The 27,378-nt window shown below is 39.2% G+C and overlaps 1 protein-coding gene across 1 annotated transcript; it reads right to left on the reverse strand.

Annotated features, from left to right (window-relative positions):
* PPP1R3A (protein phosphatase 1 regulatory subunit 3A) lies at positions 1-27,067 on the reverse strand. Its single transcript, XM_052790701.1, has 4 exons — positions 26,250-27,067; positions 5,898-5,956; positions 5,651-5,787; positions 1-3,420 (listed from the first exon to the last, which is right to left on the reverse strand). The coding sequence occupies exons 1-4, from the start codon at positions 27,041-27,043 to the stop codon at positions 877-879; spliced, it is 3,534 nt and encodes a 1,177-aa protein (XP_052646661.1). The 5' UTR covers positions 27,044-27,067; the 3' UTR covers positions 1-876.
* Positions 27,068-27,378: the final 311 nt, after the last annotated feature.

A 27,378-nucleotide genomic window follows, 5' to 3' on the forward strand; every position in this document is an offset into this window, starting at 1 on the left:
TAGCACTCCTTTGTAAAATTTATTTAATGCTTTGTAGATATGCTCAAGCAACACTGATGAAAAAAAGTCATTCAAAGGCTTTGTCTGGAATAACACTTAGTTCACTGAAATTCTCAGTCATGTTACACAGTCCTCATTTACAAACCCCCAAAACATTTGTGCACGTGAGTGAATGGTAAAGAGGCCTGTGGCTGTGGCTTTCAATCTCTTCAGGGTGGAAACAGCACATCTATTCCGCCATGCAGTTACATCCCGAAAGTTACATGATGTTACTGAAGTCAAAGCCTTACATTTTTCAAACAGGGGTACCACTGGAGCTCTAAGTCAAAACAATGAAATAAAAATTTGGAAAAAAATATTAACTTATCAATGGATGTCATACTTCTTAGAGCATTGTCTAATTACACTAGCAGATTATCAACTGCGATGACAGTACCAAAATACTGAGTTAGTTTTTATATCGTTCCTTGTGTTGTTATGCACTACACAAAATCTTAGAAAAAAACTCCCAGAAAAATATGAAGCTTTACTGCAAAAGAAATTAATGCAAGAAAATGGTGTTTTTAAGTACTAAAGAGATATGAAGCATTGCTTCTTCATAACCTGCTAAGGAGCAACAGCTGTACTTCATTTTAACTTGACGTGCTTCAGAACTCATATTCATATAGGTATTTAATGATCCAAACATAATGGTCCTATATAGAATAATTACTTATATGAAGGCTCAACTTCATATGTAATCTTTTAAAAAAGATGCTTCAGTGGAAAACTTGCTTTGGTTCTAACAATGAAAAAGCTCTTTAACAGTGAAAATGCTTTGGAGGGGTTGGAGACTATTGACCATGGATCTTGAGCACAGTTGACAATCAGACAACGTTATTCCTTCTTGACAGACTCCTTGTTTCTTCCTCCTTCGCAGTATAGCCAATACAAGGAGAACAGGTAGAGTGCAAGACAAACCATCAAATCATAGTGGTAGAGTGTTGCAGCAAAGAGAATAAAGAAGAAGAAATAAAAGATTTTGCAAGCAATATGTTTTAATCCTGGAGACTCACTAGGTAACTTAAGTGCTTCACTCTTCTGGTTAGAAATATCTGCAGAATCAGAAATGTGCTGGCTTTCCTTCTGTGAGTCATCAAGCGAGTTTAGCGTTTTCCCCTCAGTTATTAAATGGTCAGATTGAAAGCCTGTCCCTCCAACTTCTTTGGTAGGCTTACTAGTTAAAACCTCTGGCCTTGGTGACTTCTCTTGTTTAAACTCTGTTTGATGGAAACATTGACCTATATTCCTTCCTCTTCCTTCTCTAGAAATTGCTATGTCTGAAGTGGAAGGTACTTCTTTTTTTTCAGCTTCAGGAGAGAGGTTTTTATTAATACATGTCATTTCATTCGGTAGACTTAAATCGTATCCTGACTCAGCAGCAACTTTGTCAAAGACTTTGATTTCAAAGTGTCTATACAGATGCTCCTTATCTCCTGCCACAGTGGACCCTTCAGAAGATGCCACCGAAGAGCTTTGATAATGGTAACTGGGCACAGCATTTGTACCAGAAGGTGGCATTTTTGTTTCAGCTTTAGCATGTAAATAGGAAAGCGTACCAACACGGCTTTCCTCCTTACAGAGCTCTTCTGCCTCCTCACTGTATAGATGCTTCTGGGTGCTCGGGGGACATTTAGATGCTTCTGAACACAAACCCTGCCCCAAACCTTCTTTCTTTCCTGCAGCAGAAGCCTTTACTGCTTCTCCTACAGGTAAAATATTGCCGATGTCTGGTTGTGCTTTGGCACATTTTTCCCTGCTATTGCATATAGACATCGTTTCTCCTTGCAGTGTTTCATGTACATGTGCATTATAAATATCTAAAACTGATTCCTTTTCAAATTCAGTGTCATATAATACACCCACTGTGTTGAGTTGACAAAGAGCATAATGTGAACCATCATTTCTCCCTTTATGTGTATCAAACGCTGTTTCCTTTTCCTCTGTGGGCCTGTCACTTAGTGCAGTCTCTTGAGGTAGCTTAGCAATTACTGCTTTTTCACTGGCAGACATTTTTTCTGGAGCACTTTCTGATGTTGTTTTAATTATATAAGCTGTACCTGCCTCTGCTTCCTCTGTAATACCCTGCTCGGAGACAGAAGACTTTTCACAACTCTCTGCCTCCTGGCAGGTAAACAACTCCTTTGTGGAAGCTGTACTCTGAGGCCCCGTGCTCCCCCGCGGTGCCCACCGAACCTCGCTACCCATTTCTAGCCACCTCTGCTCCGCGGGCTTTGCTTCGCTTTCCTTTCCTGTCAGTCTTCCTTTATTTGTGTTGTCTGACTTTCCTCTGTCTTTTAACCTCTTGAATCCTCTGTGTTCCTGAGCGTCTTCCGCTCTCCTTTCATCCCCTGGAGAGGATGCCGGGGGATCTGCCTGTGCAGACCTGGGCGCCCATTTGTTGTCTTCGGCGGACAGAGGCGTTGCCTTCAGCGCTTTGGCGGCATGTTTTCTGTGTGACTTGAAAGGCTTGGGTGCTTCCTCCTCGCCGATTAGTGCTAAGTCTGCTACTTCGATGACTTTCTTCTCTTTCCCTGCATCAGTGTTATAGTTCTTTCCTGACATTTCGCCAACCCCTTTTTTTTGCATATATTGGCTTTTTGTGGAATCTATTGAGACATCAGCATGTGCGAAAGTGTCGGCATATAAATCTCCTCTTAAATGTACCCGAACTTTGCTTTCAATCACCTTGATTTTTCCTTCATTTTTGCCAGCGTCTGACAACAATGAATCCAGAGTTTGGTGAGACATTTGCAGCGCCTGGTGCTCCAGAGCTGGATTAGCATTGCCATCCAGCGTCCCTGCTATGCATGCATTTAATTGCATGGATTCATCATGCTCTGGAGAAATGGTTTCTGGTCTCGTTTCACAGGCCCCTTTCGAGGTATCGGCAGCATCCTCACTGATGAATAACCTCTCCATCATCTTACTTCCCGAGGCACTATCTGTTTCAACTTTTGAAATATCTGTGTGGCTCTCTCCTTGCCAGCTTGAGACAGTAGCCGTAATATCGATAGCCTGATTCTGCTTTGTCCCAGGAAAATATTTTGCCGATAAAAGGCTTTCACTGGTACCAGTACATTCCAAAGACTGCTCATCGCTGTTTCCCGTGCCAGCAGCAACTTCCTTCCCTGATGGCTGACTATTATAATCTCTTAGGGAATACTTAACTTTATCTTTTAATTCTCCTCCTATCTCTTGTGAAGTGTTTTCAGGTGAGGAACTGATAGGCACAGGGTACAAGTCACTGCTTCCTTCTATAGAGGTTAGCTTTTTCTCCAATCTTTCAGTTTCACTTGGAAAATTAACTGGTTCTGTTGTGTATAAATTCCTTTCATCTCTGGAAGAGGTACCTCTAGCTCCTGTGAAGTGCTGATTTAGCTGAAACAATAGAATAGAAAAGAATGATCAAAAAGCGCTTTGCAAAAATGTGCCGAATGAAGGAGGCAGGATTTCGTTATGGAAAGTTTTGTTTTCAGTAACAAAGCTTTTACGAAAACGTGTTCCAAACCATTTGCAAAATTTGCATTATATGTATTTTTTAACATAGGTAATGAGCTTTATGGTGGTGCTGAAAGGAGCGGGAAATAAAATAGCATTCAGAACCCTCTCTCTTTATTCATGAGTTCAGTAAGCTGCTAGTGGATTTTATACAAATTAAATCTGAAGAGAATATTCCCTTAAAGGGAGGCTAATTCATTCTCTATACATTTGGTTCTAGGTTTGGAGAGAGGGAGGCGTGGGGCGAGGGGGGAGGATTGGTGCTTAAATGAGGGCATTGATACAGTACATCAAAGCCTGGTAATGTACAGTATTGTCCAGTAAAACAAAGACACATTTCACACTGACAAATACTGTAAGGATTATCTGTGCTTCGTTTCTCTCAGGGACCATTTTACAGGCTTCAAACCAGACTGGTTTTAGACAATCTGGTAAGACATGAGTTGGAAATGAGATTAGCAAAGTAAAAGGCCAGAAACTAATCACTCTCCCTCCTAGCTCCCAAATATCATATTGTATTATTCAGCTATGCCTGCTTGTCATTGCACTCTCTTCTCACTTTAGCACAGTCACACTGATAGCGCTAGCTGATCAATTAGAGGCTAGCTTCTTGGGCACCCATTTATGCATTTGCACTTGCTGTAGATATCCCCATTACAGTTTCTCTTATTAATATGTTTTCTGCAAAGCCTCTGCAAACTATTAATAGTAAAACGTCACTCAAAGAAAAGTGAGGGAGCTAATGTCTCTGCAAATTCTGTTTTAATGACCCTCTGCCAACCAGTGCTCAAGTGTATTTGAGTTCTTCGGTGATGCCAACTGTCAGGATTTAACAGTGAGATGCCTGTGTTTTTTTCCCCTCCTCATAACTGACATTTGCATGATCTCAATAATTATATGCAAATCTTACGATTTCCCCTTCTTCTCACATAAGGCTCATGTTACTTGTCAACTGCACAGCTGTCTTATGAGCCAATGCCTGTGTGTTTCAAAGATTTGGTTGTATTTCCATCTATTAAAAGCCTTCATTGTTTAATTCATTAAAGAGCGCATAGTGTAAATTAACATCTAAATTATAGCTCCCCCTTCATTTATTGTATGGACAATCCTGGCAATTGATAAACAAACGGTTATATTTGATCCTGCTTTTTGTAACAGGGTGGACTGAGAACAACAAGGGATTTCAGAGGTCCTCCTTTTTATGTTTCACCATAAAAAAAAAAAAAAGGAGACTGACTTTCAGGCAGTGAAAGGTCCCACAATAGGCAACAATTTTCAACTTTTTTTAAGTAAAAGACAAGAAAAATTTATATTCAAATAAGAGTAATTTATTCTCTCTCTCTCAATAAGAAAAAAAAAAGAATGGTTCTAATCTTCCTCTCCTGTCTGATTCAGCATTCACATTTTCACAGGTGATAGCTATTATAATCTATGATTATGAATCTATGCACCCAAATGATATGAGCTGAGAACAGACACTGAGAATAATAGATTGCTGTACGTGTCTCATTTATTGCCATTTTTTCCTTCATACTGGAAAATGCAAGCCAAACCACACACACACATGCACACACACAAATCCAAACAGATTGAATGTTCACAGAGTGTGAAATTTATTATAACAAGTTTAATGTCAAATACTGATATAGAAAAATCTGCTAATATAAATATATATATATTTATTTTGCTCATACAGCATGTTACGTAGTTATCCTTTGAAAAACTCCAAAAGCAAACAGTACCATAAATATAAGATTTTTACCAAATATAAAGCATTTATTTAAGAATATTGCCATCCTAGAGACTAGGAGGAGAGATTTTTGAAATGCTACTCTTCTAAATCCTTCAAACTGTCATTTAGAGCCTCTGGTAAAGAAGTAAAAGGGAGAAGTCATTAATTTAAGACCAGAAAAAGTTGATGCACTATACTGAAATCAAAGCACCTTCTATTGTTGAATCAGTTAGAGATTCAATGAAAGTACAGACCAAGGCTTTACATTTGTAAATTAGTACATCAGTCAGCTCTGTTAAAAGGGGGCATTTCACCAGCTTTGAAGCGTAAATGGATTCAAATCATTTAATACTGTAGATATAATTGTATAACACTTACCAGCAACTCTAATTCTTTTTCATCATCTTCATGATCACCCTGGTTGTATTCTGCATTTTTATCTTTTATATTTTCATTAGCTGGTTTGGTGTCTTTGTCTTCTGCTTGTGAATAAACAATCTCTGGGATGTTTGTGTCTGAAGAGTTAACAAAAAATTACTTGAATAATTTCCGTAAGGTTGTTTGTTACACTATTTTTTAATTAACATGTGCAGTAAGGAAGAACTAATTAAACCGGGTGTTGTACCTGAAGTCCTTGAATTATTCCATGTGTCATCGTCAGATGTTGCCAATATTTCTTCTTTGCTGTTAAACAAAAAGAAACTTCCTGTGTTATTCTGCAAAAATTATTGTTCTAATTCCTCTTAGACTCAGATATAAAGACCGCTAGTTAATTACACAAAATTTTGAATGTTGTTTGAAACTCTGAAAATAACAGCTTTATAAAATGTAGCTTTTTTTGAGTGACCTGATATTAAGTCTTGGTCAAAGAAAGAATTGGCCAAGAAAATGAAATTGTGTTGACCTTCAGATTACATTGCAAAGCTGATGAGTTTTCCCAGGCCTTTTCTGAGAAAGCAGCACAAAGGTGATTAGATGGGTCAGTGACAGGAGAGCGTAAGTTTGGGGTCAGGCAAGGGTCTGGAAGGATATATGTGTTCAGGAGACTGGGCCTCTCTCTTGCTTATATTTTTCAAATATTGGTATGTATACAGAGATCACTGGAAAAAGGCATCTTTGTTACCTGAAATAAATCAAAAGATTCTCCCTGCGTGTATACAGTATAAATCCTGTTGCTAAGCTATGCCTGGCCAGCAGGAACGAATTCTGCTTCCCTGCCACCAGCACAATTTTTGCTGTTGCTTTCCTGGCTGTGAAAACAAAGGCCAGGTCCAACACAACAAACACCTACAGAGAGATGCTAAGCGCCTGTAGTCCTCATCAATATCAATGCAAAGTGATAGCAGTTTGAACTGCATGCTTATAGGGATGTAACCTTTAGTGGAAAAGGGAAAAAAAAATTAAAAAGAATGTCACTTATGTAAAATGTAAATTATTATATCACTCCTAATGACTTCTCTATGAGGAGCAATTTTTTTCTGTAGGTCTTAATTTATGCGTTTTTCAACCAGCCGTCCACCTCTGTTACTGAAAATTACTTTCTAATTTTCAAATATTAATCTTTTCCCCTTCTATTTTCTCCCAGTGTCTTTCATTTGAATTGATATAACATTAACTCTGCCACCTAAATGCTTAATTCAGAAGGAGGATGCTAAATTTATATTCTGTTAAAAGAACCTAGACATCGACTGTCACCAACTTTTTAAAATCCAGCCTTTATAGGGATTGCCAGACTGAAGCAGACACAAGATCTTGCCAGTCTAGCATCTGATCTCTGACACTGGCCACCATCAGATACTTCAAGGGAAGATGTAAAGTCCTTGTAGGAAAATACTTGGAGTAATTTGCACTACTGTATTGAATTTCCTCTTGGCATTTTGTTGTTAGAAGCTGTCCTTGAAGCACAAGATTTAACGCTCTCTCAACAGTTCTTTTTCACCATTAATTGCAATAATGCTGAATATTCTTGCTATCCATATGAACGCCATGTCACTCTTGAATTCTGGTACATGCATAGCCTCCACACGTTTCTCACTCTCCTACTCACACCTAGTTGTACTTTCCCCTGCCAGCAGTTGCTATACTCTGCATTTCATCCTGAAAAGGCTGGCAGAGCCAGACCCTTATTTCCAGTTGATCTGTGGGGTTTTTAAGGTAAATCATTACTGCTTATTATTTATACATATTTTTTTTTTTTTTTTTTTTACTGTTCAAATGCTTCCTAGGGTTACATCTTGTTCCCAGTTTTCTTCTGCCCTTTTGCATCTTTTTCACCCACCTGCTTCCATAAGCCTAGGCACTGTGTAGGTTGGGGCTTAACCATGAGACAGATGCATTAAAGCATTTAGGTGTTAATAGGGTGTCTGCAAAAGCCCCGAATTAGAAGCCAAGACATGTATAACACATGAGCTGAGTCAGTCACCCCAAAATAATGATCCCAAAACCACATGGGCACAGCAGGGAACCTTCTACTGCTATCCAGTGGGGGAAAAAAAAGAGTGTCTCAAAGCTTTTCTTTGAATGTAGCTGGCTACCTGCAGCGTTCAGCCATGTGGATGCAACTCTCGGGAGGCAGGGATAGCATCCTTTGCTGCTAGAAGGGGCCCTCATCTACTTCTTAAAGGAATGGAGTTTGACACATCTTTTTCTGTCAAGAAGCATTCCCAGAAGAAGGGGAGATGTCGATGCCCATATCTAACGTAATAGTCCGTTGGCAGCCAGAGCTCAGACAAGATGCAGTGGCACTTTCAGCTTCTGTCACACCCTGATGAGATTTAAAACCATGCTGCACACACATCCCAAAAGTACCTAAATTACCAGGATGAAGACCGTTTTAGAAGAAAGTGGAGGGCAGATTTACATACTGCTCTTGAAGCTGTATGTACAGACAGGACCTTTACTTTTTAGCTTACTCTTCATTCCTTCGAGAAAACGGAAACTGGATTCTTCCCGCTGTTCCCTGTGTTCCTTATCTGGTGATTATTTTGGGGTTTGATTACCAACTTTTCAGCGTAAAATATAGGCACAGTCTTTGAATAAGGATGCTAAGGAGTAGTACCTATTTTCTGAACCCTTAAATGAACAAGTATAAAGCTGCTTCAAGCTGGAAGTTATCTCAGTGCTACCTGAGCCCCTCAGTTTTACTTTTGTTGTGATTAGAGTTGAATTTGTCCTTAACTCTTGTTCTAGTAGCATCTGGAGCCCTGGTCCACAAGTTTCTTTTCACAACTGCAACATTGGTAATAAATAGCAATGACAATACAGCCTCACAGCCTGGATCCACACTGTAGGGCTTGCAACATAACTTCTTGCATGTTGCACTGAATTTTATAAAGATTGCTGGTTTATAGCCCATTATTTGTGCACACCTGTCCTGCAAATACCTAAGTACAGGGAAAGTCAGTGTAACAGCTTTTCCTTATTTTACTTCTACATCAGAAATATCTGTCCTCATATAAGTATTCTAGTGGGAAATCTTAAATTAACCTAAATTGAGGATATTGATACTGCAGTCTTTGAGGATCACAGGGAGCATAAAACAATAGTCATTTAACAGCACTACTTCAACCAAAGAAATGATAGGAAGATGCTGAGACTATGGGTCCATACAAATACAGAACAATCTCAAACATGTATGTACACCCTAAAGACTGAAATGCTTCCCAAAAGCCAATAAAAATTAGCTGTTTCATCAAACAGTGGCAATTAGAAGGTGTCTGTCTATTTAGTAAGTTTTTTGACTGACTGTTCTTTCTCTGTATTTCTCTGAAAAGTTCCTGGCTCACTAACAGAATTTCATGAGCAGATTTTTTAATTATAATATTAATTAAGATTTTGTTTTATAAATTAATTATCTCACTGTGTTGTGGAGGGTGGTCTAAATGTGCCTATATTGTGTAGTGAGAGACACAAAATTTGTGTTCTGTTTAAAAACGTTTACTTTTATTTTTAAGTGATCCAAGCATTCTGACAACAATGCAAGCTAGAAAAATCCATGGTATCAGCTGATGCAGATCCCCTCCAGCAGAAGTACCTGTATACCTGCAGAAGCTCAGTTGCTTTTTCTCCTTCAGCTGAATGGGGCACATCTTCATAAAGTACATCAGGAACTTAAGAATTTCTACCAGCTTAAAAAAAAATACTTATGCTGATATGATTAATTCTTGATGGAATTACCATTCACTTGGACTGAGTAATAAAAAGAAAGCAAGAATGAAAACAGGTTATTACTATAATTTTGCATTTAGAAAGAACAAATGGGAAGTTCAGGGACTAGTTAGTAGGACTGAGAGGACTGAAAATTTGATGGACATTATGTGAAGGAGTTCAGAAGTCCCAAAGTTATGTGGAACTGGCATCCCAAACAGAAAAATAATTAAACTTGAACCCTAAAGATGTGAGGAGTAGATAGACAATGTATAAGTGATGAGAAAAAAAAATTAATTAGCCAATAAACAATATTTCTTTGACTTCAGAAAGGGTTGGGATAAAGTAAGACGTGTCAAGGCTTTGGAATTAGTCTTTTTAAGTTAAATAGGAAGGGGTTTTAGGAGTGAGGGTTGATCAAGATTTCAGATAATCTATGTATAACCCCACAATCAAAAGACCTCTAAACTTTTTTACCACAGTGCTTGCAGTGGGGCAGAATCTTATAGGAACAGAGATCTTACAGGGTATAACTGATTGATAGGAACAGAGATTTAGAAAATGATATTATTTCAGCCAGTCTGGGAGCAGAAGTAGGTGTTTAAATATGCTCCAGTTAAGAGGAGCAGATAATCTCCAACCCAAAATACTGAGAGACCCAACAGAGGAAATCACACATTGGTTTAAAATCTTTGCTATTCAAATCTATCAAATTGGTCCTGATACTACTGTAACAGTATCAGAAGAGTAGGAAAAGTATTAGCTATATTTAGGAAAAAGAAGAGGAGTAATGTCAGGGCAACTACAGGCCCAGATGTCTTCAAAAAGTTTTCACAATAGATTTAGAACAAAACTTAAATGAGAGAATAAATACTGATAAATGGGAAACAGCATAAAAATGCCAGACTCACCTGATAATATCTGTCTTTGATAAGATTACTATATTTCCCTTGTCTAAAAATCAGTTATCTAATCTATCTGGACTTCATTAAAGCATTTGTTGTGCAGCCACATGGGAAATTTATTAATTAAACTGGAGAAGAGGGAGATGAGTACAAGAGCTGGGCGGTGGGAGAGGGGCTTGGTGCCAAGCGGAGCCCCGCAAGCTGGGCTGCACGGAGCTGGCAGACATCGCCAGGGAATTGGAGAGGACCGGTCGTGTAATCAGACTTACTCAGTCATGTTATTACAGACCAAGGCACAAAAAGTCAAAGTTAAATTAAATCTGTGGCAGATGATAGGAAGTTGGGAGTCATCACCAACACAGAGGAGGATTGAAAGAAATGGGTGGCCTGGAGGATCAGAATAATAGGTAAGGGATGAAATTCAAAATTATGAAGTGCCAGGTTATACATTTAGGGACTAGAAAGACTTTCTGCCACAAAATGAGGGCTCAGAAATTGGAAGAAAGAGGCAAACAAGAAAAATCTGAGTTTGTTTTTGGCAGAAAACATTTCCAAGCCACCGGTGTGAGATGACTGTGGCAGCAAGGCAAACAGAGTTCTGCAGTAATGTGTCGGGGAAGGTATTCCCAGTAATGAAAGATTTCCAAGAAATATTCATGTTGTGGAACCAGGCACTACTAAGAACCTCTGGAACATTTGTATACGATGTTCAAGAAAGATTAATTCAAACTGAAACAGGTGCAGAAGAGGACTACAAGACTGGCAGGATGAAAAATCTATATTAACCAAGGAGACAAAATGAGTATTTCTATTTCCAGCATAGCAAAGTAAAGTCTGAGAGGAGAAATAAATGCCCTTTATTAACATAGCAAAGGGGTAAATACTGAGAAGACAGAAAAGATATTAATCAGCAAGACTCTGTTAATGTATTAATAGAAAGAGTTCACAAAAACATTTGTTGTGGAAACTTAAAAGAAGATCTATAAGCATAGAAGAAACGGAGAAGGTCTCAGTATGGAAACAGGGATATATTTTTGTGAAGAGTATTTCACAACACATTTCCCTAGGGATAAGACTTCATGGTCCCATAGTCCCGGTCCAGCCCTATTTCAAATGCTCCTATGCAGCTATATGCCCTGAGAGTTATGCCTTCAGGAGCACACATTTCACTGTGGAACAGCAGGTGCTCTGGTCTGGTCTGAAATAGGTTTGGGACTATAGCCAGGAGCTACTAATCTCTTCATAATGGGTGAGGTTATTATAGCTTGTCGTGGTTTAATTCACACACCAATATTTGGCAGAAGTTGTGTCTGTAAGTTTGTATAACCTGCAGCACTGTTCACTTTGTTCTGTGTTATATCCAGTTATGCTAGATCTTAATACCTAAATCACAAGATATTTATTTTACAGAATGCTGGAAAAGGCTAAAATTGTTGGAGTACCGAGTATGGAAAGATGAAAATGTACCTGTAAAACTCTTGAAATTAATGCAGCCTGAACAATTTTATACTATATCTCATATTTAAAAGAAACTGTGGGAATATGTTATTTAGTCTGAAATTGAAATAGGTATGGGAACATTAAAGTATTTAAAGAACATATTTCTCAAATATTTAGTAAAAACATGTAAGAGGGAAAAAAGTTTTCAATACAATTTTATTTAAAAATCCAGGTAGGCTTAGGGTCTCACAGAATCTTTCATGCTTCTGATTTTAACTTCAAGGTGGATTCAAAATCAAAATGAACCTCTTTTACCCTGAAGTTGAGGTGAAGCTAAAATGCTCTCATGAAAGGAGCTGGCAAGATTGAAGTTGCTAACCAAATGGTAACTCTATTTTAATTTCAGGTCAGATTTTTAAACCTAAGAGGAGCCTAATACGGCAGCAACCTTCAATACAACTACTGCTTTTGGATCTAGCGCTGAAAATAGCCAGCCTTGCTGAAGAATGATATCACTTGGATGCAAACAACACACGAGATCCTTGAAAAGGCGTAGCTAAATGTGTCAACAATGTTTTACTGAGAAGCAGAAGAGCAAAAAGTAAATTAGTGCAGGTAAGTGCTCAGGTTTGAGATGTCACTGGAGCCAAACAGGAATCCTGCAGAGAACTGTAACCCCATGGAGCTGGGGAGAGGAGGGGCACGTAGGGAGAGAAGGGCTGGCGGTTTAGTTTGGTTATTTTTGTATCATTAGCAGAAGATGTCATGTCAAAAGGAAGTAGAGAAGGAAATAGCTATGTTTATTTAAGAAAACCCAAGCAATTACAAGAATTATTTTAAAAATTTTGCATGCACACTGGAAGCAGAAAGCCTGTAAAATGTTTGCAGGAGTTGTGTTAAAAGAACATTGATGAGAAACTAAATAAAGGATTTTCCACATGTAATTCTGAACTTCAGTAGTATTGTATGCAATGTCATTCAAAACCCACAAACATACAACAAAAATCAATTTCTAAGGAAGAAGGAATTTTGGAAAGCTGTAGGAAAGACTGTATATGTATAAAGTTCTAAACAGAGCTTTAAAGTTCTATTAAATTGTTTGTAAGACACAGCAGAGTAAGAATTCAACACTTTTTTTACTAACATAACCCTCCCCGAAAAGTTGGCTTACTGGAAAATTACATTTAAAGTATTGCTCTATTTATACTGGTGTTAAAATACCAGTGGGACGGGGAGAAAATATTAGCAAAACTAATTAATGGAGAGAAGAAAATATAAGAAGGGAAAAAAAGCAGGTACTATAAAAAAAAGTTTAAAATATAAGCTTGATTCTGGTCTCATTATGGTGAGACTACTACTGAAGATACATCCCACCCACCCTCCGGGATCTAGATCCAAATCACATCCTGGCCTCTCTGTCTTTGTATGACAACTCACAGAAGGGGTTCGGAAGCTGCCAAGGATCCCAGCGTGTGGATCTCCAAAGTGCAGACTTTGACTTCTCTTGCAATGGGGTCTCCGTAGTTAATTCCGTTCTTTCTCCCTCACTGAATATATGAACTAAATATTTAATGAGTAAAGACAAACTCATTCCTTGCCTCTGTAAGGCTCAGTCCAAAACTCATTATAGCGACAAGTCTCGTACTGATTTAGACTGATGCCCATGTTATCAGCTGTTGAAGTTATAGTCCTATAATACAACCACTCCACGATTTCTTATCACATGTGGTTCCAGCACCCTATAAATATTAGTCTCAAGCCCTGGCGCTGCCAGAGAATTCACAGGCCAGCTCAAGAATGGGAGGTACAACCATGCCTTGAAGCCACCTTTGTGCTTCCTGGGGCCTCGCCTGACTGTGCCCCAGCACAGGCCAGGGTCTGTAGGGTGCCATGCAGATGACAAGGTGGTTGAGGATCACCTGCCTGTGCACCAGCATAAGAGGCCATATACCTTATTTCTCTTCTGGAGAACTTCTAAGGTGGGAGACTGGGCCTGCTAGAGGTGTGTCAACCAGCCTCCTCAAGCACCGCTTGACCTCTTATTTCTGGGCACTTGAAAAAGGAGAGGCTACAAAACGTCTGCAGCAGAGCCGCATGCAGTGGAACATCTTTATGTGCAACCACCTACGTGCTGTGGAGAGAAGCCGTTAAGTGTGTGCTCAACTTCCCAGGAGCAGACGGGTACCCCGCACAGAGGCTCCAGGGCCAAATCCTGCTGGTGGGCAGCAGGATCTGGTCTCGTCCAGAGGTCTACCTGCAAGTTGTACCTACCCAGGCTTTGAGCTCCCTGCAGCTAGAGAAGAGCAAGAGCCTTGATAAAGTGAAAGGCGTGAAGTCGTCGTTGTTGCAGGAATTGGTGCTTATTTCTGATTTGTTTACCTGCAAATTTTGTCTAAACGAAGGCAGAATATTATTTTTATGAACGGTATGCTCTCATTTGGAATTGACACTAATGAATGCAAGGCCCTTTCCCCCTCTTGTTTGTACCATCAAATTAATTAGCTCTATTGTGACATCAGTATTTTTCTCAAGCAGTTCAAGGCTTGAGCATTTTCCTTTCTTTTTCTAAAGGGCATCTTCAGTGCCCTTTATCTACCATAAGAATCATGCATCACTTGTATTTTTCACAACTAATGCTGTTTATTATAAAAACTGATTGTGATGTGAAGATTGTTATACCGTGTGGCAAATTGCCCAAACAATTACTGTAAATGCATGAGCCATAAACTGTACTGCCAAGGACACTGGTAGGTTAGCTCCTATAAAAGAAACAATTAGAGTCTGAGGTGAAAATAATAGAGATGAGATGACAGTTATTGAAAAGGCAGAACATCCAGTTTAATGTTGTAAATATAGGTTTGTGGATTACACTGATGGATTTAAAGTGTTCATGGCTTATTGAATGGAATAGAATATTACATACTTTAGAATGGGGCCATAATTATTATTCCTTTTTAATCGCGATGTCTGATGCATTTGTGAGCAGTTGTTGAGAACATCCTCACATTATACTGATTCTAGTTCTAAATTATCATCCTGCTCCAAGGGGTGGGGTTTTTTATTATTTTACTTTTTTAGCATTTTGTTGTTCAGGGTCTGTTCTGAACAAAGTATTTTCTCTTGAGGAACTTAGAGTGCTTAGAGGGTTACAGCAATAATTATTTCAGTTTCAGCCTACACACTTCACTGCTTTAAATCATCATTAGAAGTTTCATCCCTCAGCAACTCCTGCTGAGACAGTCTTAAACTCCTAGAAACCATTAGATAAGAATAGCTTATCTTTATAACAATTTGTATATAAAGGTATTGATAAGAATTTGCTAGAAATTAAAGGAATACATTTTTTTCTTAGGAATCATCTAAATACAGAATAAGGTTTTTTATGATTGCTAAAGAATTTCAATTATTCAAACAAGATTTGCAGCATATGAAGATTAGTGTGCATAAAAAAAGACGTGCACCCTACAAGAAGACATGTCACGATAGACTATGGTAGATAAGAACAAAATACAAGAAAAGTGACATTACTGCATGAGAAAATCAAACGGTCCTCTGCTCTTTTAAGATAGGACATAGGGATAAAACCCAATGAAATAAAATTCAAATATTAGAGCCTAGGGAGAGCACTAAACAACTGGGCACAGAATTATGACTGGCCAAGAAGGCAGAGGTGCCGGGCATGTAAAATCAGAACTGAGGAGAGTCTGCCCAGGATTTGGAGGAGAGGACAAAGTGAGCAGCAGATCAAAGACGGCAACCACCAAAGGCAGTTGGTGTCAACACTGCAGCATGTGTGAGCTCTGAAGTACAAAATCCATTAGTGGGGGGTGGGGGGAAGCCGTAAAGTGGCTCTGAAAGAAAGCTGCAAAGAAACTAAGTACTCAGCTGTACCACCTTTCAGGGAAATGCTCTAAGTAGTTTTCAGGCTTTTACATACCGTTAAGAGAAGCTGATCTTAGTGCTAGGTAGGGGCATCACAGCTGTGTTGGAAACTGACGGCGCCGGGCTGAAGTTCGGGGAGGTGTTGGGGAGCAGAGCGTGGGAGGTGGCTGGACTGTGGGCCTGGGCAGCCGGCTGTGTCCGCAGGCTGAAATAACTGCCTCCTACCAAAACTCGAGGTAGAGCCCTGGGAACTGAACCTTAGGTATAGCAGAAACCAGAGCGCGGCATGGAGCGCTGCTGCCGGCGCGGACAACAAAGCAGAGGGGACCGAAGCTCAGCAAGCACCGCTCCTCAGTTCTGGGGTCCTGACGCACACACCTGAATTTCTACTTGCCAGATGGGTTTGCCTGAAAATATGGCCAATTCCTACCTAAGAGCATTTCAGCTTCAAATGATCCCTCCTTGTGGAGATGTCGTGTTTTGTATGCCTGAACCACGATGTTGCTATTACATGTCGTGTGTGTCAGTATCATTGCCTTTGGTTTATATGTTTAATTTTTTTAGGAGGTATTTAAAAAATAGAAGCACAACAGAAAAATAATTTAATTTAAACAATGCAGAAAACAATAATTTAAATTACATTGCTAGATTCCAAACTGATTGAGACCACACAGGAAAAGATTCAGAAATTAAAGCAAAAACTGCAAAGAAAATCAACAGCCATAAATGAATAGCTGTGTGAACATTAAGTGGAAATCACTGAATAATATTTTAAAATATTATGCCATTACAAGTGATCCTATTAGAACGAAGCTGTACGTAAAATCAGAGCCCTTTTTACAAATCTAGGCAAGATTGATTTTCTTATATGACCTTCAACTACCAGTGGTGTTAGAGAAGGCTCAATCTAGTTCTTACTAAATAGGTGTCACCAAACAAACAGGACTGACACTAATTAGCTCCCTTGTTGATAGTCAGGACACAGAGGATAGAGGCAGGGAGACGGAGTGACCCGCTCATCATTAGAGTGGTAGGTGAGGATATTTGCACACTGGAGTGGCAATGGAGGCTTATGCTGCAGCTACCATTTTGAAACTGCGCTGTGAATAGAAGGCTGCATTATCAGGAGAGTCAGTCTAGCAAACTTCACAAGCATTTTGCATAAAAATAGAGCCAAAATGAACCTCTACTTAAATGTTTGAAATCTGAGGAAGAGAATATTAATCTGTGGTATTTCCCCACCTTGAGGAAATATCCCTTAGTTTTGGTCATCTCATCTAAGAAAAGGGGCTGACACCAGAAGAGGAGAATAGGTGGGCCTGCAAAAGGAGAATAAAGGACTGTCAGTAGCTTCTAAACAAGGAGAAATTGAAATGGAAGTTTGGAAAGCAAAGTGGAAAAAGATGCTCAGAATAAGCGGCATATAGTATGATGATTAATAGTATCGAGGGGGACAATTGATCAAGAGAGCAGCTGTAAGGGAATTTGAGTGTCTTTTCTGAAAAGATAATTCCCAGTAGGGTTCAGGCAATGTTTGTAATAAACCTATTTTTATTAAGATTATTGGATTGGTGCTATCCAGGGGATTATATTTTCCAATTACTAATATTTTCATTTTTCAGTCTTAGTTTATGATTGAAGCAGGGACATAGGTGGCACAGAACAAAATGCATTGGCCTGGTTTGGGATGAGAATAATCATAGCCTCAAAGCAAACAGAGTCCCAAGAAATTAGTCTTTATTTTCTAGCTCATTAAAAAAGACCTTGAGTTTTAATGGCAAAGCATTCGTACAATTTTTTAAAAAAAATATAGATGTATATCTGTCCATTTGAAGATTTTAGTGCCACACAGTGTAAACCAGGAGCCCAACACCAATTTGGTGCAAGGCTCAAACCTTTAATATTGCCCTGTCTATCCCCAAATCTCATGACTATAGTTATGAAGACTGCAGAAAACCCCATGCATAATAAGTCAGCTAGACCTCAATTTAAGCTACAGCAACTACGAACAGGAAGATTGCAACTTTTTTCAGATCCTTTTATAGCTCTGTCATGATTGTTGTACCTTATTATGATATCTACCTAACAAAGTTGAAGAGAAACCAGTTCAGAAGTCTTGTTATACAGTTGTTTTATATGCATATTGGTCAGAAAATTGCGTAAGTCCTTCAACAGAATGGGCTAACTACTTCAGAAACAGAGAATTTCTTAGGAAAGATTCCCTTGAACAGGGTTAGAAGTTCTGTTGACAGCTCCATTGTGAATTAATAATGCAGGACCTTACTACTGGGGTGCCTATCTCCAGGGCGAAGCTGTTGAAAAAGAAGAAAAGGTGAGTCAGGAGTCAAGTTTCCTGAGGGCTAGGCTTGGCCTAAGGTCAGAGGATATGCTTCTTAGGTTGCTGTTTGGTCTGGAAGAGGCATGATCAAATACCAAAATGGTGTTGTAGAAAGGAGTTGGGGGTAGAGCCCCGCAGTTCTTCTCTTGCTTCTTTCTCTCACTGTTTTAAAAGATGGAAGGAAAGAAAAGCAAGTACCATCAACAGGTCTTGCACTTCTCTCAAGTTGTGTCCATTTTGGATACATCTGAGAGGAAAAAAACCTTAGCCTATGTGGCATCTGGTCTTTCCCTGGATCTCACGTCAAAAAAATAGAGAAGGAGCAGTCCCCTACTGGCATGTCAGAGCAGAGTCATTTCCTAGAGGCTGACTGCCGTATGCTGAGGCACGTATGCAAGAAGGTGACAGATGCCTTAGAGAGACTGTAGATAGATAGATGGCAGTCAGGTGAGACTAAGACACAGATACCACCCCTGGGGAGGAGAATAGAATGGGTGACCACAAAAAGCCTTAGCCAGTCATTCTTGAGAGAGGACAACTATGATCTAAACCTTGGAAAGCAATTGTAAATTCAATAGGTATCTCAAGAGGATAAAATTCCCAGGTGTTATCATGACAAGAAGAGACTTTTATAACCATTTTTTTTTTCACATGCTGTCTTACTACCACACAGCAAGGAGGCAGCTGTGTGATAGGTATCAATATTTCTATAAAGAAGACCTGGAATATAACCTAGGAGACACTGGTGCAGATTTACTAGGGTAGCTGGGGAAAGAGAAAGACTGACAAACTCCCCAACCTTCTACCATAACATGAAGTGATCCAGGCTTGAACATCTTATGCTTATCATCCAGCAGCCATAAACATTATTGCAGGGACAATAATTATGTATCAAAGCAAAATGTAAATGCAAATCTACTTGGTGCACCTAAGTGCAAGGTAAGAAGAATCTGCCAGCTTTACCTAGTTCACATTCAATTGTGTAGCTCAGTGCTCTTCAGTGCTCTTTAGGACTGCTATTAGTAACCAGCAGTAATAAATCTTTGGGTTTAGTGTCAGAGTATCAGCTGGTTCCACAGATCAGGAGGAGAGCAGAGAGACAGTCAGAAAACCAAGCCCCCCATTATGCTTTGGCATACGAACCAATATTTTCTTGTGTGTCACTGAAGGCCTAGGGATCAAATAGCCACTTCTAAAATGCTCCCATGGTGCTTAAAAGGTCTTATCTCTTCCTTTGCCCTAAGGCAGGGACTGCATTTAACTTGCAAAGTATTTGTTCGGTCCATTTTTCCTATGTTTCATAACTGAGAAGAGAATCCACATTTTATCTTAAAAATATGATGGGTGATTGGTCCTCTGGACTTCCACTGTAGCTGAACCAATTGCTTCAAGTTCAGAGCTGCAGTGCTGTGCCTGGATCATGGCTTAAAGTTCATAATCAGAATAAACAGCTCAAATGACACTGGTAGTGAATGCATTGATTAAATATGACTCCAGTGCTCTCAGTTAATGTTTCACTGACTTTAAACATCTTTTCAAGACTTAACATTTAGCCAAGTCAAGGTGAATGTAACGGAAAAATTTTTTTCCAACTGAACATTTATGAACTGCAATATCTGAACAGTGGACAGGAGACAGAATGTTGAAATAGTCGTTTCTAGCCTGGTTCAATTTGCAAAACAGATATGTCCCTAAACAAAAGAGTCATTGAACAATGGAATACAGGAGTTCATTTAGCAGTATATTTCTATTTGTCCAAAGGTGCTTAATCAGTGATCTGAAAAAGCATAGAAATAAGCTCTGGTCCTGTAAATATTAACATTCAAGGATAGTTTTACACATGCAGAGTTCTACAAAATTCAGTGAGACTCCTGATGTTCATTAAATTATTTATTGTGCCTATTGCAGGATCAAGCCAGTTGCTGCATTAAAGAGCTCTAAGAGCCAGTTGTAATAGTGTTACAGCACTGGCATATTTAAATAAGCTGATGAAATTGTAGCAACTGCAAAAAAATCTTACAACTGTAAAGCCAAGCAATGCATGTATAATTACCTGTACTTACTTATCATACGGTTGAGAAATGATACTTAGATTACAGAGCATCAGTTTTATATATTTTTTTGCAAACAAGTGAAAAAGCTTTATAGCAACCAGTATTTCCTGTACATTAGAGCACAAATTTCTGTTCTGTAACATTGATGAGAGCAGTTTCTAAGGTAGATCATGGAAGTGAACGAGAAACCACTGATACTAGTAAGATCTAGAGTAAATACTATGCTAAGATTGCCAGTAAAGCAACGTGCTATTTTCATAAGTTGTCACTTAAAAGTTTAGAAGCTTCTTTTAATATTTGCAGTGCAATAAATGGATGGCACGTGAGCAGCACAGTTCACAATCACCAAAAGCAAAAATGAGACAGTTTTTCAGTCTTCAGGTACTCTCCAATTAGGACACCACAAGTATGGTTAGCAGGTGTCTATTTGCTCTGTGCATGCCATTCTCATCCATAACTTCCACCTGTTTCTTCAGCATTTCTGTGATAGCATTCAAAGCCTTATGCCATTAACTTAGATATCTATCTTTAGGGTCTTTAATATATTTCATAGTTCAAATAGTAAGTATGCCCAGATTTTGAAATACTATGATTAGACAGAAAGAAAAAAGACCATTGAGCATAGTTCCTGGCCAAGTAGGATTGTTCCCCGTAGAATATTTTTCAAGTGGTTTATCTTAGCTTATTTTAAATGACTTTGGAGAGTAAGGCTGCAGCAATTTCCTTAAAAGAGAACTCTAGAGTCACAATTAAGAAGCATTCCTGATACTCAGCCTCAGTTCCACAGCTTGCTTTTACCCCACTTGTCTGAATAATACATTTTAGATCACCTTAAATAATTATCCTGTGTCCCCGATAATCACGGTCTTCAAGTACCTGGAGAAGTCTTATTTTGGTGCCAGTGCTACCTACTTCTACAACTGGCAAAGACTTGGCAATGACCGGGAGGCAAGAGAAGGTCTGGGAATACTAGGTCAGATTGAACAGCAGAGGAGTGCTGCTTTTAGCTGGCGCCCTGTGAATGGATAGCTTCTTTAACAGCTGCTCTCCTGGTAAAAACAGTGACTTCAGTCACTTCCTAATAATAGTAATAAACTTTAGTCAAATCCCATATCTGTATGCTGATCAAGGTGTAACTTGTGACTTGAGATGCCAGAAACAACCTTGAGATTCAATAGCAGTACACAAAGAAGACATGTGTTTTCACACCTTTTCTGCTCTCCTTTTCCCTTTCCGATGATGATGTACAATAATCAAAAGAACAAGGATTAAAAGGGAACGTAATTTAAATGCCATATTTTAAATGGACCAGCTGGGATTAATACAGTTGTTCCTCATAGCAAAGTACATGCGAAGCTATTTCCCAACATCTTCCACAAAAGCCTTTGATTTTTTTTAATCACATCATGGGTTTGTGGGAAAGGCCAAGAGGAGCTGATGCAGAACTGCATTTCTTGGGGCAATCTGGGCACTGGGCTGCCGTTTGCCTGGGGAGGATGGAGTGAGCACACTGCAGTCCTGCCAGGCTGGATCTTCAGCAACTTACTTCCTTTGCCTTCCATCAGAAAGGGGATGAGAGAGCCACTGAAGACAGGAGATTACTTACGCACAGAAGAAATTTTCTCACTAGCAATTGCTTTAAGACCATTCAGTATTTATGCTGCTGAAGTTGGCATTGGTGGCCCACAGACCTGGGGTGTTTAATCTCTTCCTTCTCATCGCACACTGTACCTAGATCAGCTATTGTACAAGGCATCACCCTATTTTGTGTTTTTTTTAAATTGGCATCACAGAGAGAAGTGAATCGATGCACTACCATTCAAAGAAAGGTAGAGTCTGGCAATTACGAAAAAAGTACAGGACCAACATCAGTTCAGTGATACACTTGTGGGCTCAGAGGGCTAAGAGGGGGATAACTCTAAGTTATGATAAAAATACTAGCCTCCCCCTTTCTTATCAGAAGACAGGAGTCCAAATACACATTTTACCCTTTTGTAAAACAATTCTCATGCTTTTCGGCCATTTTCCTTGTGCTCTTGCTCCTGCTGCTGTCTTGACAGGTGGCAAAACAGGACCAAGCACAGAAATGGGGTGCAGCCTCACCAGTGACAGGGGAAATGGTTTGCAGGTCCTTATCACTGCACCGTGCAACATGATCTACAGGAGTGTGCCTCATGCAACACACAACCAGTCCCTGTCTGATCAGACCGATGCAGGAGCCTGGGGTCCACAACAAAATAATGTGGTCCAAACCTGGGGACCAGGAGAAATTTGTGTTCAGAATCATTATCCATGTCCCAAAAGCACGAGAGTCAAACAAAAAAAGAGTGGAACTGATACAATTAATTTACATTTTCCTGAATGTTTAGATATATGTATATATATGATAGAAATCAGGACTGTTTACTCACAGAAGCTCTTTTTTCTAGTGACAGCCTTAAAATTTTAGGAGTCATTTTTTTTCCCCGAAGTATACTCATGAGTATGTACAAGTTAAATGCACACTTTCAGATAGACTAAAACATAAATTAATTCAAATATTATTTTTTCAAACTATATTTTGTGCTTATGAATCCTTTCAAGATTTTTAAAAAACACAAAAATAGTTAAAATTTATGTTGGAAAGAATTTTAGCTTGGAAAAATATAGTTAGAAGCAAGTACTTTATGAAACTTTAAGAGAAAACTATTTGTGCATGCCTAGACATAGAAGCAGAAGCAAATGAAACATGGAATGAACAGGCAGGATTTTAAGTCAATATGGTTCTGAATATTCAAATCTAGACACTTTTCAGCATTAATGATTCCATGCAGTTTTGCTTTTCACTATCATTTTTTTCAGGTGCAACTTTTGAGTGTTAAGTCCATTTTTATTTTATTTCTTAATAATGGTGTCAGAAGCTACCCCATTGCCCTCATTCACACAACTTTGTCTTGGCTCATATTCTTAAGGGTAACATAATATGGTCATATTGTGTTTCCTCAGTAACTTCCTCTGAAAGTGCATATTATTCCTTTCACTTAACTAACGCAACTAATCCTCACTAATGACATTTAATGAGCCACACAAGTATGCCCTAGAGTGGATCAGACTCTCTGCTTAAAAAACATAATTCTTTAACAGTCCTGTTTTTTAACTAAAGAGGTAAATTGCACATTTTAGGAGAAAGTATAAATATCTCTGAGCCAAGATTTTTTTTAAAAAAAAGTTATAACAGGTTTCTAAATTTGAAATTGGGGCCTAAATAAGTGTCCTGTTAAAATATCCTTCTATTCAGATTGCTATAAAGAATTCTTTAAGATATCCAGCTCGTGGGCATAGATAGCAATATTCCTTACCTGCGTATTTATTGTGTGAGCCATAGGTAAAATTGTTATTACTTCTGTGTATATCTGTTTGCATTGCTGCAGCTCCTAAGACAAGCTAGTTATGGTCCAGGACCCCCACTTCGCTAAATGTTTTATAAACATCCAGCACAGCATATATAAATGCTGCAAAGTTTATCATCTGAAAATAAAACAAGAGGTGAGAGAGACGGACTGGTGGAGGAGAGCTGGGAAACAGGCAGCACTGTTCAACATGATATGAAGTAGTCATAGCACATCAGCAGCCTCACTTTGCCAATTTTGGGGGGTTTGTTTTTCTTGCGCTTTTTTCTAGACATCAAAGCAAAGGAGTTTTAATGAGGGTCTGAAGGAGAATAATGAGGTACTTTTGCAGATGTCTGCAGGGTGTTCCTCCTCACTCAAAGGGGCAACATGTACAAAGACACTTTGAAAAACAAGTGAGCAATGGAGGTTGGCATCTTAGTTCTTTTGAAACAAAAGGCCCTGATGCTGACCTCATTTACACTGGTGAAAGCTGTAACTCCTGTGAAGTCAATGAAGTCCCTGTAGCATAAAATTGGTCCTGGATTACAATCTGCCAGAACTGTCTTTCAGAAGCCTTGGTGACCACTGAAACCGTATTTCAAAAATACTTTCAGCTCATTTTTGCATTTACTGTAAGGTCTCTTTACATCCTTCTGCCACTAAAGAGGGTCTTGAAAGTGCATGTTAGTTAACTATTTGCCAAAAATGTGTAACAGATCTTATTGTAAACAAGAAACTGACCACTTTTTGGGTTTAATATCACAAATATACATGTGTATATGTGTATATATTAACAAATATGCACATGTATATATATACACATATATATGTTTACATACAAACACACACATATATACATTCTTCTGCAGCCTGATATGGAGGGTGACAAGTTTACACTCTAATTAGAGACAAGATAATTTTATGTTAAGGAGTAGACATGTTATCTCCTTTCCCATTTTCTAAAATACCTCTCTGTCTGACTTACTTACACATAATACATTTAGCGTATACGTATAAAAGAGGATCCCCCAGAAGAAATCCTTCTACAACTTATGCTAGCACTAGGCATGTCACAGGAGACTTCAGAGAATTAAACTCTTAGGAGTCATTCAACCTCAGCTGCCCAATAGTATCTAAATTTGCAGGTCAGTCCTGAAAGCATCTGGAAGCCTAGGGCTCACTAAATTAAGACTCAGCTCTCCGTGTCCATCATCTGCTCCATGTGGGCTACCTGAACTCAAGCTGAAGTCACACTGCCTGCATATGCCTGCAGTATTTGATATCACAGCCCTTCTCTCAGGCTATCTTATTCACCCAGAATGGGTCAACTGGCACTTCTTGAAGGACAGAAACGACGTACAGAACCAGGCACAAATGTCAGGATCTGAGCACACGGCAGGTAAAGTCATCGTTCCCTCTGCTGTGACGTACCGGGATGTTCCTCCATGGAAGCATCATCGTGGTGGCCCCAGAGCTGGCCCAAGGGGCACTGGTCAGTGGACCATTGTGGACTGGCTATGACTCGGGCCTCGGGTTAGCCCCGGGGCTGCTCTTACACCCTGGTGTTGATGCAGGCACTAAGCCGTATTGCGCATCTCTCCTCACAGGGCTGACGTGCAGCTAGGGCTGGCAGAGGCTCTCAGCGCAGCAAGTTTGGGTTTTGGGAAGGGAGGTTCTGCACAGGGGAAGCCCTGGCTGCCTCCCTTCTCCTTAAGCTCCCACCACCGCTGCGGTTTTGTTCCCCCTTCCCCACCAGTTCAGCCCAGTGGAAGAGCCCCAGGGAAATCAAACAGCACTGCCTTACTTGGAAAGAGTATAGGAACTAAAAACTCAACATGAATTCAGTTCTGGGATCTAAGTATTGCAAAGGATGCTGCAGGTAAAATATGGGTTCAGTTCTGCAGAACTCCAACTGATTTATAGCAGATTTGGTGAGCAAAAAATTGAGAATTAGATTTTCATGGGCAACATTGTTTTGCTTACAGAAAGGAGTTAAAAACAGAGTAGGAAGCCAAAAATTACTATTCCTGAGTGTTTCTCTTTATGTGGGGTTAAGTTATAAGTTAACCACTGCCACCCTACTCTATAATTAACATAGTACTTGCCTACATTTAATTAGAATAATATATATGAGATAAATTCTATATATGTTTTTTCTTTAATATATTACCAATTCTGCCTTATAAATCATTATTCATTTCACCATTTGTGAAACAGAAACATCAACCAGTGGCAGGAAAAAGAAATTATTATCCTAATATGCAACTTGCAGAATAGCCCAACCACTTGTGGAAAAGTTTGTACTAGCTATTCTAATTGCAATAGGATCCTTCCCCAAATTATCAGCTTCCTGAACCACCAGTGCCATTTCTGTTTTAATAATTGCATGTAGAGAATGAACCATGAAATAAATCACGTGAAAATGCAGGATTTGTTTTGCTTTTAAATTTTTGTTGACTTACCAAGGAAGTGGATGTAAAGTATTTTAGCTGTACACTACCTCAGTCTGGAGCAAAGCTCTCACTGATATCAGCTCGATTTATATCCTACAGAGATCAAAATCGGTACACAGCCCATAACTTATAGACCCTCACACTACTTTTCAAATGAGTGGCACGCATACCATATATTAAAACTATGATCCCAACCAATCTGTCTGCAGAAAACTACTGGCTGATATATACAAGATCTTTACTGAAAACAAGTCTTGGTCTAATTCACCATTAAAAAAAAACAACAGAAGAAAACAGCATGGGCAGTCTTAGCTCCAGCAGGCACACTCAGAAAGTTAGAATTAGCCAGCTATATTGTAAATTACCAAAAGTTAAGATATAACCTCACCTGCTTTGTGTCATCTTTAAGCAGCCTTTAAGATGTCTGTCAGTAACCTCTTTGTGTGGTTTATTATCCACCTTGGGTGCAGTTTCTTTCTTGTGACAAATCAGTGTGTAATTTTTGTCATCGTTGTTTGCCCAGAAGGTACCAACCGACGTCTCGTAGCGTATACAGAACTCCACCTTAGCTCCATCTTTCTGGTAAGGAGGCACCAAAGAAATCTTAAAGCAGAACTGATCGGTTTCACTACCACAAGAATTAGGCATGAACTCTGCGAGGATATCGTAATAACTGAGCCAGTTATTCAGTGTCATTCGAACATAGACCAGTTTTTCAAAGGATACATTGAGGACTCGTATAATGCCGTTCATACAGGTAATCCCAGGCAGGAACACAACTGACTCCAACTGTACTTTCTGCTCTCGCACTTTTTGCAAAAGTTCTTCCTGTGAAGCAGGTAACGTAAACAGTTGAGAGAAAAAATATTCCTCCTGAGGGAAAACTTCATCTTCTATGTCATTGTTTTGTCCTGTATTTGGAACTTCCCAGGTATCGAACTCTTTAACAGACACGAGATCAAACCCAAATGCATCAGCAAATGAAACTTTTCTTGAGATGGTGGTGGGGGTATCTGCCTCCTCTTCCTCTGAAGAAACAGAATTCCGCCTTCGGGGAAGTGGAGAGAAACGATGTTTAATGTCAGGTTTAACATCTTCGTCCTCTGAAGAGAAATCATTTACAGTGGGGACTTCTAATAAGTTAGCCCTGCTAACCTGACTAGGTCCTTCAAAAGACTCCATTGGGCTCTCTGATATAAACTGAAAGAGAACTGTACAACTAGTAGCAGCTGATATTTGAGACTCTGTGATTTAAAACAAGGATTAATGTTACAGTTGACATTGCAAAAGGGAGTCAGGCCTATTAATAGATGCTATGGTGTGTGAACTATGTTGGCCTGTTCTCCGAGAGTATTAGGTGTTATAATTTCAACGATACATTTCAAATATTGCATTCCCTATTTTTATGTGGCTCTACGTGCTAAGAAGAAAAATAGTATTTAAAAACTAATGTCTTTGCATCATTAAACTGCACAAATGGAGCTATTTTTAGAGACGAACTCATGTTGGACAACAAA

The sequence above is a fragment of the Harpia harpyja genome, chromosome 6 (genome assembly GCF_026419915.1).
Source record: "Harpia harpyja isolate bHarHar1 chromosome 6, bHarHar1 primary haplotype, whole genome shotgun sequence".
Lineage (NCBI taxonomy): Eukaryota > Metazoa > Chordata > Aves > Accipitriformes > Accipitridae > Harpia > Harpia harpyja.

What these genes read in the sequence shown, in the direction of transcription:
- PPP1R3A (XM_052790701.1), bottom strand. Translation starts at nt 27,043, where the DNA reads ATGGAGTCTTTTGAAGGACCTAGTCAGGTTAGCAGGGCTAACTTATTA. An exon ending in TTAAAGATGACACAAAGCAG is followed by an intron (nt 5,957 to 26,249) that starts GTGAGGTTATAT and finishes TTTGTTTAACAG; the next exon opens with CAAAGAAGAAATATTGGCAA. An exon ending in GAATAATTCAAGGACTTCAG is followed by an intron (nt 5,788 to 5,897) that starts GTACAACACCCG and finishes TTAACTCTTCAG; the next exon opens with ACACAAACATCCCAGAGATT.